This window comes from Herpailurus yagouaroundi, unplaced genomic scaffold (assembly GCF_014898765.1).
Source record: "Herpailurus yagouaroundi ecotype Mexico unplaced genomic scaffold, PumYag 216, whole genome shotgun sequence".
Lineage (NCBI taxonomy): Eukaryota > Metazoa > Chordata > Mammalia > Carnivora > Felidae > Herpailurus > Herpailurus yagouaroundi.
In genome coordinates, this window is record NW_024412447.1 from 3,009,452 (window position 1) to 3,023,904 (window position 14,453).

General features: G+C 46.8%; 1 protein-coding gene across 1 annotated transcript in view; it reads left to right on the plus strand.

Annotated features, from left to right (window-relative positions):
• Positions 1–14,453, plus strand: part of SDK1 (sidekick cell adhesion molecule 1) — a 530,100-nt gene that overhangs the window by 163,754 nt on the left and 351,893 nt on the right. The window contains exon 4 of the mRNA XM_040455762.1: positions 11,721–11,854. Coding sequence (XP_040311696.1) covers positions 11,721–11,854 — 134 coding nt within the window. The remainder of the gene's footprint in view (positions 1–11,720; positions 11,855–14,453) is intronic.

A 14,453-nucleotide genomic window follows, 5' to 3' on the forward strand; every position in this document is an offset into this window, starting at 1 on the left:
ATTGAGGAATGTGGCCAAGGACCGCAGGCAAACACACCGGCGCCTGATGGACAACGGTGCGCGTCTCTAAGACAAGTGGAGGCAATTCTGTTTTATGTTACTGGGCTGTGTCTGTCATGGAGATGAACTGCGTGGTCATTAACCGCGGCAGGATGTGGAGACAGTTGGGAAAAGTGACTCTTACCCTTTTTTACTATTTTTATCCATTTCCCTCATTGTGTTTTCCTGGGGGGTATCTAGGCACTATGAGTGATACTACCTAAAATTTGCACGCTGTCTTTATCTCACGGGTGCATTGTCATGGTTATGTTTCAACATACTTAGACTTTCCCAAAATGGTCTTCTTTAAGTTATTTACAGCTGTATTTGGGGCCTATCACCATTTACCCTTGCAAATCTGAGTTGCCTGCCTATTTTCTCATTTTAGACCCATCCTAATGTCCAAATCAAATGGTTTTATAAAGCTTTTCCTGGGCAAGTCCGAAGTGGGTAGTTCTTGAGAAAAAAGATTGTCTGTCTCCAAAGGAAATGATCACTAATCTTCATAGCCGACCCCACGCCTCTGATTTCTGCCTCTTGTTAGTAGGAACAACGGTTGGACCTAGTAGGGAAGAGAATTCTTACCAGAATTCTCAGGGAGGCCCGGCTTTGGTGTTCTGCCCTGACACTCAGAGGGACCCTCACCTGCAGCTTCTCTACCTCAGAGGCACGGGGCTCCTCTGTCAAGATCTGGCATATTGTGGAGCACTTGTCCTCCTGGTCGATGTCCACCCATGGGACTTTGTCAAACCCAAGTGCAACACCGGCTCCGTGGCCACCGCCGCATGCTGGGCACTGTCTTAGCTGCTGAGGAGCCAGACATGAGTCCTAGAGAAGTGGGGGAGAGAGAGAGACAGAGATAGCACAGGGAGGGAGGGGCTTACCCCCGGGGCCTCAACCCTGCTGAATGCCAGGACGAGAGTTTGTGTCAAATACTGTTCTTGGCCTCTTGCCTAACTGGGTCGAGGGAGACTCAGGTGAGGGAACTTTTGGGAATTTGTCTGGGGTGGGGTGGAGGAGACTGGATTAGAGTCTCAATTCTTCAACTTTCCTCGGGAAAGTTACTTCATCTCTTCTAGCCTCTGTTTCCTGTCTGTAGAATGGGGATGAGAACTTAGCTCAGCGTTTTTGAGTCTGGGGCATAGGGCAGGCATTGGGCCAATCACTTTTTCTGTTACCCCATTTGTTTCTCACCCCAGCCCGTGTTACCCCCCACTGACAGACCAGCAGCCTCCTTTGTGTCCGTAGCCTGGGGGGGCCAGTGATGCGTGCAGGGTGCTGAGCACGCTGCCAGGCCCATAGAACATGCTCAGAAAAGTCTGGATCTTCTCATTCCGTGAGGAGCGCAGAGCACCTTTGCGGAGGAGGATGGTCGAAAGGGGCTTACTGCTCCTTCCCCACACCTGCAAGCAGCCCCAGCTGGTGGGACGACTGGGGGTGGCCAGGGGGGTCCGTCCTCAGGGAGACCCCTCCAAACGAACAGGTTCACCGCCGCTGAAATGGAACTCAGAGGAGTCAAACTCAGGGGAAAACACCGCTGGCTGTCTCCCAGCCGGCGGCTGCGCCGGGTTCCCCAGCGCAGGGTGGGGGGCAGTAATACGAGGTCGCCCAGGCCCAGCTCAGCCCGTGAGGGGCTGCAGCTCTCCCCGGAGAGATTTTCATGTCACGGTAGCAAGGGAGGTGGTAATGGTTCCTGAGGGTTTAGTTCAGCAGCCCGGGGTTTAAGTACCTCCCAGCTTTGTGTATAAGTCCGTTTCTCTCTGTGGACTGACCGTTTCCCACGTTTGTTTGCCAGGCTGTGTGCGTAAGCGCCTTCTGTTTACACGCATATGCCATGGCCCCTACTCGTGGTGTCCAGAAGGAAAGTCGTTAAGAGAAAGTTGGCTATTCTTCTAGATTTATTTCCATCTTCCTGGCTGACAGAGTTCTGTCCTTGCGCACGAAGATCTTACCCTGTAGTCTGGGGAGCTCGCGTTTTCCAGGGGCGCGCGGGGCCGCTGAGGACCAGCTGTAGTCCTTGAGGCCACCTGTGCTCTGCGGGCACAGCTTTGTCCCTTAGTCGTCAAACAGACTTTAACAAAGAGTGGAACCTTTTTGTGATAATTACGTTTCTCTAGGAGGAGTGATGGTGGCTGACTTGCTCGGGGAGAGCATCCCCAGGAGCCGTGTCCCCCGGGGGTCCGCCAGCGGCCCCGCCTACCTTTCCCTCTTCATGGCAGCTGCTCCTTGTGATTGATCCCGCCAGGAGGACCCACCCCGCCACGGGCGCCGCCCCCGTGGAGCCAGGGTCAGGTGCTCTCCGCCCAGTGCCCCTTCTGCAGAAGGAAGAAAGTCTCCCTGTGCTCTATTCTGAAGAAGAGGAGATGCGGAGAGAAACTGACTTGTCTGATACTTAAATCGCCAGCCTCGGCCTCCCGACCCAACCTACTAGGTGGGAGTGGCTGGGTCCGCCTCACTTGCTCACTGCTCTGGGAGGGACTGATTGTCACAGAGGTCACATAAGGGCACACACCCGCTCTGCGTACTCGCTCAGTCACTTGACCATGGCAGTGCCCGTTGGCTTTGGGGCTGACTGAGGTCTTGTTTTTAGTATGCCATATATAAGATAAAGTGAACTCAACATCACGGGCATCTTCGTGGTTCATTCAGTTGAGCGTCCGACTTCGGCTCAGTCATGATCTCACCGTTCACGGGTTTGAGCCCCGTGTCGGGCTCTGTGCTGACAGCTCGGAGCCTGGAGCCTGCTTCAGATTCTGTGTCTTCCCCCTCTCTGCCCCTCCCCTGCTCACACTCTGTCTCTCTCTCTCTCTCTCTCTCAAAAATAAACATTTGAAAAAAATAAAGTGAACTCATTTCAGACTTGTCCACTGATGTGGAGGATCTCAGGAGAGCCCCCTCTGGGGAGACTTCCACTGGTGCCCGCCTGGGTTTTAGCCATCTTTCTGGAATCCTTGTTGATGGTTTCTGGTTTGAGTAGATTTTACGTCTGGGTAAGTTCTCATGTTTGGGGACCTCAAGACTACATGTTGTTGTTTTTTTTTTCTTGTTTTAATTTTTTGGTTGTTTGTTTTAGTGGGGGGAGGGGAGAAGTGTGCCTGGAAATGTTTATGCCTAAACTTCAGCACTCTTTAAACCTTCCTCATCCAACTCCTCTCTTTTGCATATGACCACACCAGAAATTGTTCCTGGTCACTTCCTTGTGCCTAGAGCTGGAACAATTAGTTAAAATTACAGAAGGCCCTGGATCAAGTATAAACTCACTAAAATGCTTTTTTAAAGTAGCTAGAAGTAAGAATAAAAATAAAATGAATGAACTAGAAAAATAAATAAGTAAATAAATCAACGCGGCTAGAAAATTTAAGAAGCGCTGCTGTAAACAGATGTATTTCTCCTGGGCAAAAACGCCTGATGAAATACACCCTCCAGGAATTGTATCAAGTTGCCCTGTAATTTTTCCCTCTCTCTTCCGTCTCTGCTGATACGCGGCATCTTTCCAAGAGGAGGAGGATCGATTCCGTTTACGACACGTCAACATGTGTCGAGAGGAGGCCAGGAATTTTCTGGCATTAAGGTCTTGTACAGTGGGTGTTGCTGCTGGGGCAGTTGATGGATGGAAAGGCCTGGAAATGAGGTTTCCTAGGCCCGCCTGCTGCCGCGTTGGTCCAGCTCCTGCGCGGATGGCTTTAGGTAGTAGCAGCTCTGCATCATTTTGTGACGTGAATCTGGTAATTCAGCGACTCGGCCGTGTTTGTATCGCAGTCTGTGAAGTAGAATGCTACCAAGTATTCGATATATCACCCTGGAAGGAGGACATTTGACTGCATTTAGTATTTTACTACCTACACAGCGTGCCTGATAGACTGAGGAGCCAGATTCAGGTTCAGCAAACACCGAGTGAGGACGCCGTGTCAGGCTCATTCACGTCGTTGCCTGATTGGTACTTCACGAAGGTCCTTTTGATGGGAGTATGGTCACTCCTGTTGCGCAGATGGAAAAACCAAGTAGTGAGCCTGAGGGAACAAATCAGAGCCAGACCTGATTCTGGGCCTGTCCATCCACATGGGCCACACTTGCCTGGTCAGTTCAAGGACCTTTCTGCATGTACACAGAGTATTGTGATGACTTCCGCCTGGGTTTATCCATGGAGTTCCTGCCTATCATCTGCCGTGATCTCGTACTGGCGGACAGAGGGGGTGTCTTCTCTGGAGACCGTTGGAGATTTTACCTTGAAGGCAGGCCGTGTTTAATCTCGGGCCGCCAGGAGCTGCTCTTGGAGAAGGTGAAGAAGCTCTGAGCTCTGGTGTCCTTTCTGCTCTCGTTCAGAGAGAGACCTTGTGCCCAGGAGGGTGTCCTCTCCGCTTCTCTTTATGGGACCCGGAAGTTTCTCTGCCACGGCTGGGCCTACTGACCGGGATGCTCACCCCGTGCTCATGCTGCTGGCAAGCAGTCTACAAAGCCGCAGGCCAGGCCCACGGGTTGGGAGAAATTCGGACGCGTTGTCCTTTGGGACATGTGCTGTCTCACAGGAGCCCTGGGCCAGAGCTTTGGGTCGAAGGCCAGACACGTGGGTAGGAAACCGGTCCTTCCTTCCATATCACCTCCAGGGGCAGCCCCCCCCCCCCCGTTCCCGAGGTGTTACATATGTTTTGGGCTAGAGGACCTGGCCTGTCCTTCTAATGTGACATCTGCATTTTACTTCTTAAGGAGCTGTCACCAGGAAGATAGATGTCAGACGATCTCCACGTTTTCTGGTGGCTTGGCTGACTCTTTGGCTCCTCCTCCTTTAACATTCTATACAATACACATTGGGGACTTGATACGGCTGGCATTTTCTTCTTCTGTCTTTTGGATGTGTTCTTCCCTCCTCGTGTTCAGGGACCATATTCCCTGGTTACCTTCCCTGGACAGTGTCATTCACACAGCAGTCACTCCATACAGACTCATGGGGTGATTGGATTATCTCTCCATCAAGATGGAGTTGAAAGCTGAAACATGAAGAGAGAAAAATGAATACCTGTATGTTTTCTCCTTGTTATTCATTCAACATGTATATGTTGATTACATCCTTTCAGTCAGGCTCTGTGCTTAAATACTGGGGGACAAGTGTGCATAAGGCAGAACATGTGAGTGTTGAATATACCTCACATCCAAACAGTTTTAAGTTGGTAATCATCGCAGACATCCTATCCCGTAATGTACTCCCACTTGTATCTGTAATTAAGAGTGGACACTTCATATAGAATAGAAGAATTACGTTGAAGACTTTATATAAATTTACCTCTATTTCCCCATATACTTGCCCTTATGAAACTACCTATACCTGCTATAGAAAAGAGTCCCTCTGTGGACTAAATTGAAATGTTTGGCAAGGCGTGGACCACCGTGGTAACTAAGCTGGTGGAAAGTTGGCCCAGCCCCTCCCTGTCTCTTTCTTCCATCTCTCGTGGCCTTTCTCCTACCACAGAAGGACAGTGTGTGTGTTACCGGACAGCCACCCCTCTCACATTTGATGGCTGCCTTTCTCCGTGGGGGCTGTGTTCCCGGTACATTGCCATCCCACGTACCCAGTGTTTCCCGCCATCTATCCCGAGTATTCTTGTCTTCTCAGCTCACCTCGTCCTTTCGGTTGGTTTGAAATTCTAAGAAACAGGCCTCCCACATTCTTCACTTGCTTTCAGAATGTTCTTCCTGCACCCACCGCAAACGGTCAGCAGCACGTGTTTACTTTGTGGCTAAATACACATGACGTTCCGGTGCCTTAACGTTTATTGAATATCCAGAGACTCATTATTGCCAAAACTACTCGAAAGCAATCTTAGTTCTTATAACTATACCAGTAATGGGAGTACATTAATTTTGAAGTTGTCTGCCTTGAAGTAGCTGTGAGGCTGTCAGGCTTGAGATGCAGGCTATACTCAGAACAATAAGCCTTAAACCATTGCATTCAAAACTTAATTGTTTAATTAACATGGAGAACATTTTAGATGTTTGTGTTTTTAAGGACCTAAAAATAATGTCCTTCATTTCCTTGTGCTCTAAAGTTTTTAAAAAAATGTACTTGAATATCACTACCAGCTTAATCAAATGCTGCCTTACCATTTGTGATAGTAAAACCACAAACCCAAGTTCGACTTTTATGTTTTATGGGCACAGTTCTTATTTTACTGAACCCTTCACTGAATTTTTATCATAATGTATAAATCAATGTATGTATTACCATCCAGTTTGTGTGAACGGTGTCAAGGATCAAAAAACTTACTGATGATCGAAGACCGTTTATCTTTTTTTGAAAGCCCAAGGATGGGTTGCCTTGAAAGTTTTGAGGCACATCATGGAGATTTTTTTGGATGTCGCCCGGGACTGCCACTTTGGGCCCACAGCCACTCTTAGGGGAAAGGTGATAAAGTGTTTCCTATTACTTCCTGTAGTTTGTAAAAACACTGAATCTAGGGGGCTCAGTCGGTTAAGCGTCTGAGTCCTAATTTCGGCTCAGGTCATGACCTCGTGGTTCGCGAGTTCAAGCCCCACATCCAGCTCTGTGCTGAGGGTGCAGAGCCTGCTTGGGATTCTCTGTCTCCCTCTCTCTCTCCACCCCTCCCCTGCTTGCTCTCTCTCAAAACTACATAAACATTTTTTAATTAAGTTAAATTTTAAAAACGAACACTGAATCCGAGCTCCTTGGGATATGGGCAGTGTGCACTTGGTTCAGCTTCGTATCTCCTCCACTCTGAGTTAGGCCTGGGGACTCCAGGCTGACTGAACAGTGGACACAGTTACTTACGTCTCTTCCCGTGGCAGTCCGTGCGAACATCTGCCCTTCCATTCCTGCAGCTCCAAGGTGAGGCGCATGCTGGGCCGTTTTCTTCCACCACCAAGGGCACTTCTGTAATTAATGTATCTGTGCCACAGGTTGGAAAGCAGGTGTTCTTTATGGCGCCCAGAATGTGACGTCCTCGGACGTTGGCAGGTGTGGCAGGAAACTCACTTGTAGCTGTGCCCCCTGGTTGGCTCCCCACCCCCACCCCACACATCACATGCATAAGCCCTTGGGTCTAGGCGCCCAGGGGCGTTTTTCCCTCACGGGGGATTCTGATCAGTGCTGGCGGTCAGAGATCCCAAGGAACTCTCTGAGGTTTTAACTTTCCCAAAATAGAGAATTCTTATTTTGCTTACCGCCTCAAGAAAGTATTGGGAGAATCAAGTGCAGAGTCAAAGGCACTTGGAACGTGCCCTTTAAAATGAGCTCTCTTGTGAATCACAGCATCTCCTCCTTAGGGCAGCCCCACGACGAAGGACAGCTGATAGGTTTCTCTCTGAAAACTCCCTGTGCTTCTAGTCAGTAGCAGGTGACCCTTTAACTTGTCCTTCATGAGTCTGACACTCTGGTTTCCCAAGCTGTGGTGCATTTTACCCATACTGGATTACGTTTTTAAGTTAGTGTGTTCTTATCTTTATCACTGTCCCAAAGAATTAGAATTACAAGATTTCATTTTGAAATGTAGAATTAAAATGGGGAAGACTAAGGAAATAGTTTTATGTAAAACCATACGTACGTTTATTTTAATAAAGTTAAAATAAAGGAAGAATCTCTCTGGCTTAATACTATAATTTTCCTGCAGAGTCAATGTAAGTTTTAAATTAGTACTTCGGAATTATGTGATAAAAAAGCCAAGTAGTCCATATTATGGGCAAAGTATTCAGTGCGTGCCCTTGCGTTCATTTTGAAAGTTGTTCTTCTGTAACAAAAGTGATTTATCCTGGAAAAATTGGAAAGATGTTTTAAAACACAGAAATCGAAAGAAAATAAGTTATAATCGTACCACTCAACAGGAACTATTAACATTTTATGCCCTGAGGATGCCTTCTTCTTTTTTTGAACTCTAAAGGGACGCTACTGTATATGCTGTATCTGGATTCATGTGACTTCTGGTAACAGAAACCCTAACTTACACAAGTTCAAACATGAACGAAGTACCTCATTCCCCGAAATAGCAAGCTCAGAGACGGGATGGGCTGCAGGATGTGGTTCATTGACTGGGGCAGCTGGCAAGGTGGAAAGACCCCAGTTCTTTCTTTTTTCTCTCTCCTGCTGCCGACGTCATAAGCGTCACACTAAGGTGGCTCTCTTCGTGGTCACCCCATTGCCACTGCGAACATCTGGACAACACGCTTCCTTGCTCGCATCTAGTGGCGGGAGAAAAGCCCTGGTGCCCAGCCCTGGAAACCCTGTCCTTCCATCTGGTGAGAGGGGCCTAGAGGCAGCTGCCCCAGAGCAGGGACAGTCACCACATACATGCCAAAGCCACCTGGTTCAAGCCCGGTCTCCTTTCTCAGTCACTGGCAAGAGGGGTTGGATTACGATGATCAGTTTAGACTAGATGGGGTCAATTCTGCAAACCACTTTGCTAGTGTAAAATGCTGGAGATGTGGAATCAATGTTGGAAGTCAACCCCCACCTCAGTAACCAGAGGTTTTCACAGAATATTTTATGGACACATGTGAGAGTCATGTTGAAGGATCACTCAGCATACTTCCTCATCATTGCCTTCAGGTTGTTGAGTAATTTGCTCTGACTCTCAAAGTTCTGTCCCTCCTCCTGCTCTTATCTACGCACCGCCTTTCCTCTGCATTGCAAGGGTGGCTGCCTGCAGCTCAGGACAGCACATTTTCTGCCTGGCCTCTGGGAGGGGTGAGAGCTCCCCCCCCCAAGCAAGCTCCGCCTCCTTCAGCCTGCTGGGCAACTTGGGTCCCCGGACCAGCCCCTGATGGTCTTGAGCCTGGCACCGGTACCTGTACTGGCCTCCGATGACCAAGAGACACGCCTGGTGCTGCGAATGGGCCGATTTGCCCGCATGTGTGGTGCCCCACACAAGGTGTGGGCTCAGCAGAATCAAGGTCTGTTGGGGAAGAAGAATGAACGTGTGGTACCTGCTCCACTGTCTTTAAAAATTGCTCTTTTCTGGGGCGCCTGGGTGGCGCAGTTGGTTGGGCGTCCGACTTCAGCCAGGTCACGATCTCGCGGTCCCTGAGTTCGAGCCCCGCGTCGGGCTCTGGGCTGATGGCTCAGAGCCTGTGAGCCTGTTTCTGATTCTGTGTCTCCCTCTCTCTCTGCCCCTCCCCCGTTCATGCTCTGTCTCTCTCTGTCCCAAAAATAAATAAACGTTGAAAAAAAAAATTGCTCTTTTCAGAGGCGTCTGGGTGGCTCAGTCGTTTAAGCGTCTGACTTCGGCTCAGGTCATGATCTCACGGTTCATGGGTTTGGGCCCCGCGTCGGGCTCTGTGCCGACAGCTCAGAACCTGGACCCTGCTTCGGATTCTGTGTCCCCGTCTCTCTTTTGCCGCTCCCCCACTCACACTGTCTGTCTCTCTTCGCCACCATTATAACAATTATCTGAATTATCTGAAATTAAGATAACTGTCTTTAGATAGTTTAATTTTCATTAAAAAAAATCAGTTTCTTCATTAGACATGCTCTGTTCAGAAAGAATTGGAGAGGAAGAAAGAATAAAGTCCTCATTAATCTAATGTTCTCCAAAGCTTTGGCATTTTTGCAGTGTCTTTTTTGGCATAGACAAGTTTTTCCTCATAAGTTTTGACTTAAAATGGTCTAGAAATTAAAAACTAGAAGAAAAAATGGGCTTAAAGATACAAATTATCATAGATGTAAACTTTAATATTTTTGTTCTTTATGTACTTTTTTATTTTTAATAGCCTTGAGACAATGTCATAAATAATATAGAGAATTAATAGGCATTTTTGCAGAATAATTCTGAGAAATCATAGGCATATTTGAAATTACTATGGCAAAAATCAGATGTTAAGGAAAAAAGTTATGACATACTCAGTTTTTAAAGTTATACTATTAAGGTGTAACTTCAGGTGTAATAAATATTCATATTTAATTTTAGGTGCTGGTGTGACGTGCACTAAAATAAAATGGAACAATTTCTGTGGTTCTATAAAGGAATCTATAAAGGAGTCATAAATAATTATAGTAAAGCTTCTTTGAGGTATTTTTATGGGAATAAAAAGTGAAAACTTGTTAATAGGGAAATTTTTGTGAGAAAGAGGTGAGTTAGTCTTAGAGACCTCAAGCTGCAATATATCGTATGGGAACCCTGAATAAGCAGTTAACTTCTCAAGATAATCTTGTATAACGTATAAAAGTTGAGTTTTTGAAAAAGCTTTCCAGAAGGTAGCAGGAAGGAAAAAATTATTATTCTAGTAAAATTCCCTGTGACAGATCACCCAGTTTCTGTGTTTTTTCTGTTACCAGAATGGAGACCTTATCTGGATTTGGAAGGGCTACGACTGCCTAGGATTAAAATGAACAAATGGGGGCGCCTGGGTGGCTCAGGTGGTTGAGCGTCCGACTCTTGATTTTGGCTCAGGTCATGATCCCAGGGTCGTGGGATCGAGCCCCACGTTGAGCTTCACATTGAGCGTAGGGCCTGCTCTGCCTCTTGCCCCGCTGTTCGCGTGCTTGCTCGCTTGCTCTGTCTCTCTCTAAAATAGATAAATGGATTAATTAATCAAGATAAAATAAAATGAACAAATAGACGTATTTCCTGTAGGATGACAACTTGTGTGCAGCCGTGGGATTCACCTCAGGTCCGAAGGTGCTCCCAGCATTGGGAACTAAGAGCCCTTTGGTGCTCAGAATGTGTCTTACTCTCAGTGGGAGGCCGCCCTTTGTATTTTGTGTTTTGTAGCAAAGTCTACAAATGCTAGCAAGAGCAGAGGATACCAGGACAGCTTATTTTAATTAAAAGCTGCTTGGATTTATGGAAGTTGTGTCTTTGTTGTTCTTCTTCCTCTTCTTTTGAATAACCTGGTGAGTCTGGGTGTGATCTGGTTGGCAGAGCATCTGTTCATACGTGGGAAGATCCTGTCCTCCCCCTGGTATTGTTACCTTGCTAGGTTACCTTGAACGAATAACTTAACCTCCCTGTTCCTCAGTTTTCTCATTTCTGAAGAGAGGGTGGCTATGTGTCTCCCAGGTTCTTTCCTGCAGCAGAATTGGGCTCTACGGGAAGTCTCCGTGAGGAGGGGTCAGACTGTGAAATGGGCGGGGCGGGGAGATGGCTGGGGTCGAGGACGAGCAGGCCTGGCATCAGCAGTTATGGGAGAATCCAGTTGAAAGGGCCAGCACCATGCCCACTGGCGACTTTTCTTCTGCCCGCCGGTTGAGAAACAGAGGTACAGAAACCCTAATGAGGTTCTTGGAAGGCGGAGAAAACCGCAGCAAATTCATTTGCCCCCCGGTCTAGGTTTTGGACGGTTCCGCCTTCCATCTGAGAGTTTATTTATAGTTTGTGGCCATGGTGTGATCTCACGGCCCTGCCTGAAAGAAAAAGACCAGCCCTTCTGGGATTTCTTGAACTTGTTACAAGTTCCCAGGGGAAGCTCTGAGTTTTTAACTAACCCTGGATATGTGAGTGCCTCACAACCGAGGGTCAGTAGGGAAGCAGAGGGCTCTCAAAGCCTCCCTACTGGAGTGTGGACGAGGCCAGAGGAGGCTCAGCCACCGCCATGTGCCTCAGCTCGGCCTGTGTGTTTTTGTCCTTCGAGATCTTTTTAAAGCCCTGCACACGCCTCTCTCATTGGCCTGATAAACTAATTTGCCTTACGAACAAGAAGCGCTGTGGACTGGCTCTGACGCTGTCTCTTGTCTGACACAGAGCCATCACACTGGAAAATCAACTGGTGATCCTTGCAGCGACAGCGGGTGATGCCAGGGTTTACTACGCGCAGGCCGTCAACGAACGCAACGGAGACAGCAAGACCAGCCCGCTCGTTCACCTGAGCGTAGCAGGTGAGTTTTGAGACGCCACATGGTAATTCTGAAAGCAATAAAGTCTTGATTTAATTAATGCATGTCTCACGGGGCCCTTTGCAATCAATCTTCTGTCTCTAGGATGGTGGCCATGGTTCGATATTGATCCACTGTCAATAGTTGCTTTCTTCGAAGCTGTACGCGTAAAATGTGAACACAACAGGTGATGCCCACTGCAAGATCTTATTCGTTTTGGGGGTTTCAAAAATCGTTTTTAACGTGTACTGTTTTTAACAACAAATCTCGGTTTATAAGGAGTTCCATCAATGAACCTTACTTGAGACTAGATTGGGCACAGGTTATGTTAATTTAAAAATAAAATCCTTGAGAAAACATAAATATTGTGTTCAAATTAGCAGTGTTCCTTAATCGTAATGAGCTGACCATTTTTTCTACCTGATTTAACGGAATTGTGAAGAGAACACGCACAATCACCGTTACACCTGCAGTTTATTCACAGAAGTGTTAGTCTGAGGAAACTTTGTTTAAACATTTGGCCTTTGGAGAGGTCTCTAGGAATTCTCCCAGAGTTGATTGCTGGAGAAAGGGAAAATGACCAGAAGCAAAAACTCTGACCTAAAAGATTAAAGCGTGCGTCTCCCGGGGCCCGTCGCCAGGCGTTTGCAGCATGAAGCTTCATGGGATGAAATGAGGTGATTTTGTGTTGAGAAAATACAGGCGGGAAATAGTTGTGGACTTCAGAATTCCGTGATCACATCAGACAAGAGTGAAGTAAGTGATTTTGTCTGTGTGGTAGCAGACGTCGCCTCCTTGAGAAACGTCTCTGAGCAGCGGCTTCCCCCTCGGGTTTGAAAAGTTTCGTTTCAGTCATGGGTTGGGATCATAGCGTTTGCTGCTTGTGCTCCCCGAGGGATACGATTGCACGAAGCCAAGTAGGGCTGGCCGAGGGAATGTCTATAGCAAACATGGGGTAGGAGACCCCGGGGTTACCTGGTCGGCTTCTACGTCCCCTCACGTTCCCGGTAAGTGCCCCCAAGTGGCCATTATCCTGCCATCAGCCCCTTTGTTCCTGGGAATTGAAACCTGATCTCCAGATTACAGACTGGGCACAGACTGGGCTGTCCCCATGGCCTTTTTAAGGCTTTGGAGAGTTATGTGCATCGACTAGGTGTGGTGTTCACAAAATATAGGCCAGGAGGTACTGATATTTAAAGGACCAGAGTGGAAATAAATATGACTTCTCAAGAATTTTTTTCAGCATCGATAACAACAGATGGAAATCACATTATTAAATAGATTGATTGCTTTAGTGTTTTCCAAGTTTTACAATTACAGCCGTTTCTTCTATTTAGAAAATAGATTTATCACTCAATTGTGATATACCTACCAGGATAATAATTGGTCAAACTGGTAATATTCTAGGTCAGAAACAAGGAAATTGGCCTCAGTCTGTTGGAAGAGAGAAAAAAATTCCACAAATATTCTGGTTAATGTAATGCTAACATCAAAGAGTTATGAAATAGTCTGAACCCATGGTGTTCTACATTGCCTATTGTAGAAAGGCCAGTAGGAAACAAAACTAAAACAGTGATTTTGCAAGTTGCCATACTAATGGATACCGTAGCGTTAGGTAATTGGGATATGTAAATGCTTTTTCAGTAATTTCAGTTTCTACTCCAACCCAGAAGTGTATTGGGAGTAGCTCATAAATATTATAATTAACTGCCTTGCATTTTGCTCCTTGTGTATTTTTATCTTTTCATTGGCACCGGGTAAAATGTGTGGAAGGTGGGTTATAAAGAGGTTGGTGATACGGACGGACTTGTTTTAAATCTCAGGAGAAAAGCTGCCTACTGTTTCCTTATATAGTCTTTGCTTTTTATTGGGTCCAAGTAAAATGTGAAGAATGAGAAGGTTGAGGAACCGGCCTTATTTTGATTCTTAGGATAACATTCTGTTGACATATTGGATTTAGCTGAAAGTTAAATGGCACTCAATTATGCGCTTTCTCACTAAAAATCCTATTTTGAAACCTCTAAAGATCAGGAAATTGATAAATCTGCAGAAACCCCAGAACTGTGTGTTTACATGTCGCTTCCTTCCGGAACAGTGGCAGAACCTATAGTTCAGGACTCCCTGCAGCACCGGGAGAGGCTGCGCTTGGGGATGAGGTGTCCTCAGCACACTTACACATCTTTTGTTTCTTTCTTTCTTTCTTTTTTTTTTTTTCTTTCTGATGGAGGCTTTGTAAAAACACCAAACAAGATTGATGAAATTTTTTTTCAAAACTTGCCAGCCAGCATTTCTGAAGAATCCAAAGTTGCTACAGCCAATTATCATTTAACGAAGATAAATTTTTCTTCGGCATCAGGAGAGTAAAATAAAGAATGTTTCTGTAGTGAATACGACTGAGGTTGGTAGGGGTAACTGGAGGTTAAGTTCCTGGTGCCTTGTACTGTAGCTGATTTGAAATTGGAGAGTGCCCGGCAGCCCTACCTATCGTTTCCTATCGTAAGAATGAGCTGTCCCTCCTGCAGGACAGCCCGGTGTCAGGTGGGAGAGCACAGGGGGGCCGGCCTTGCCTCCAAACATCTAAATGAGTGATGCCCTAACACCC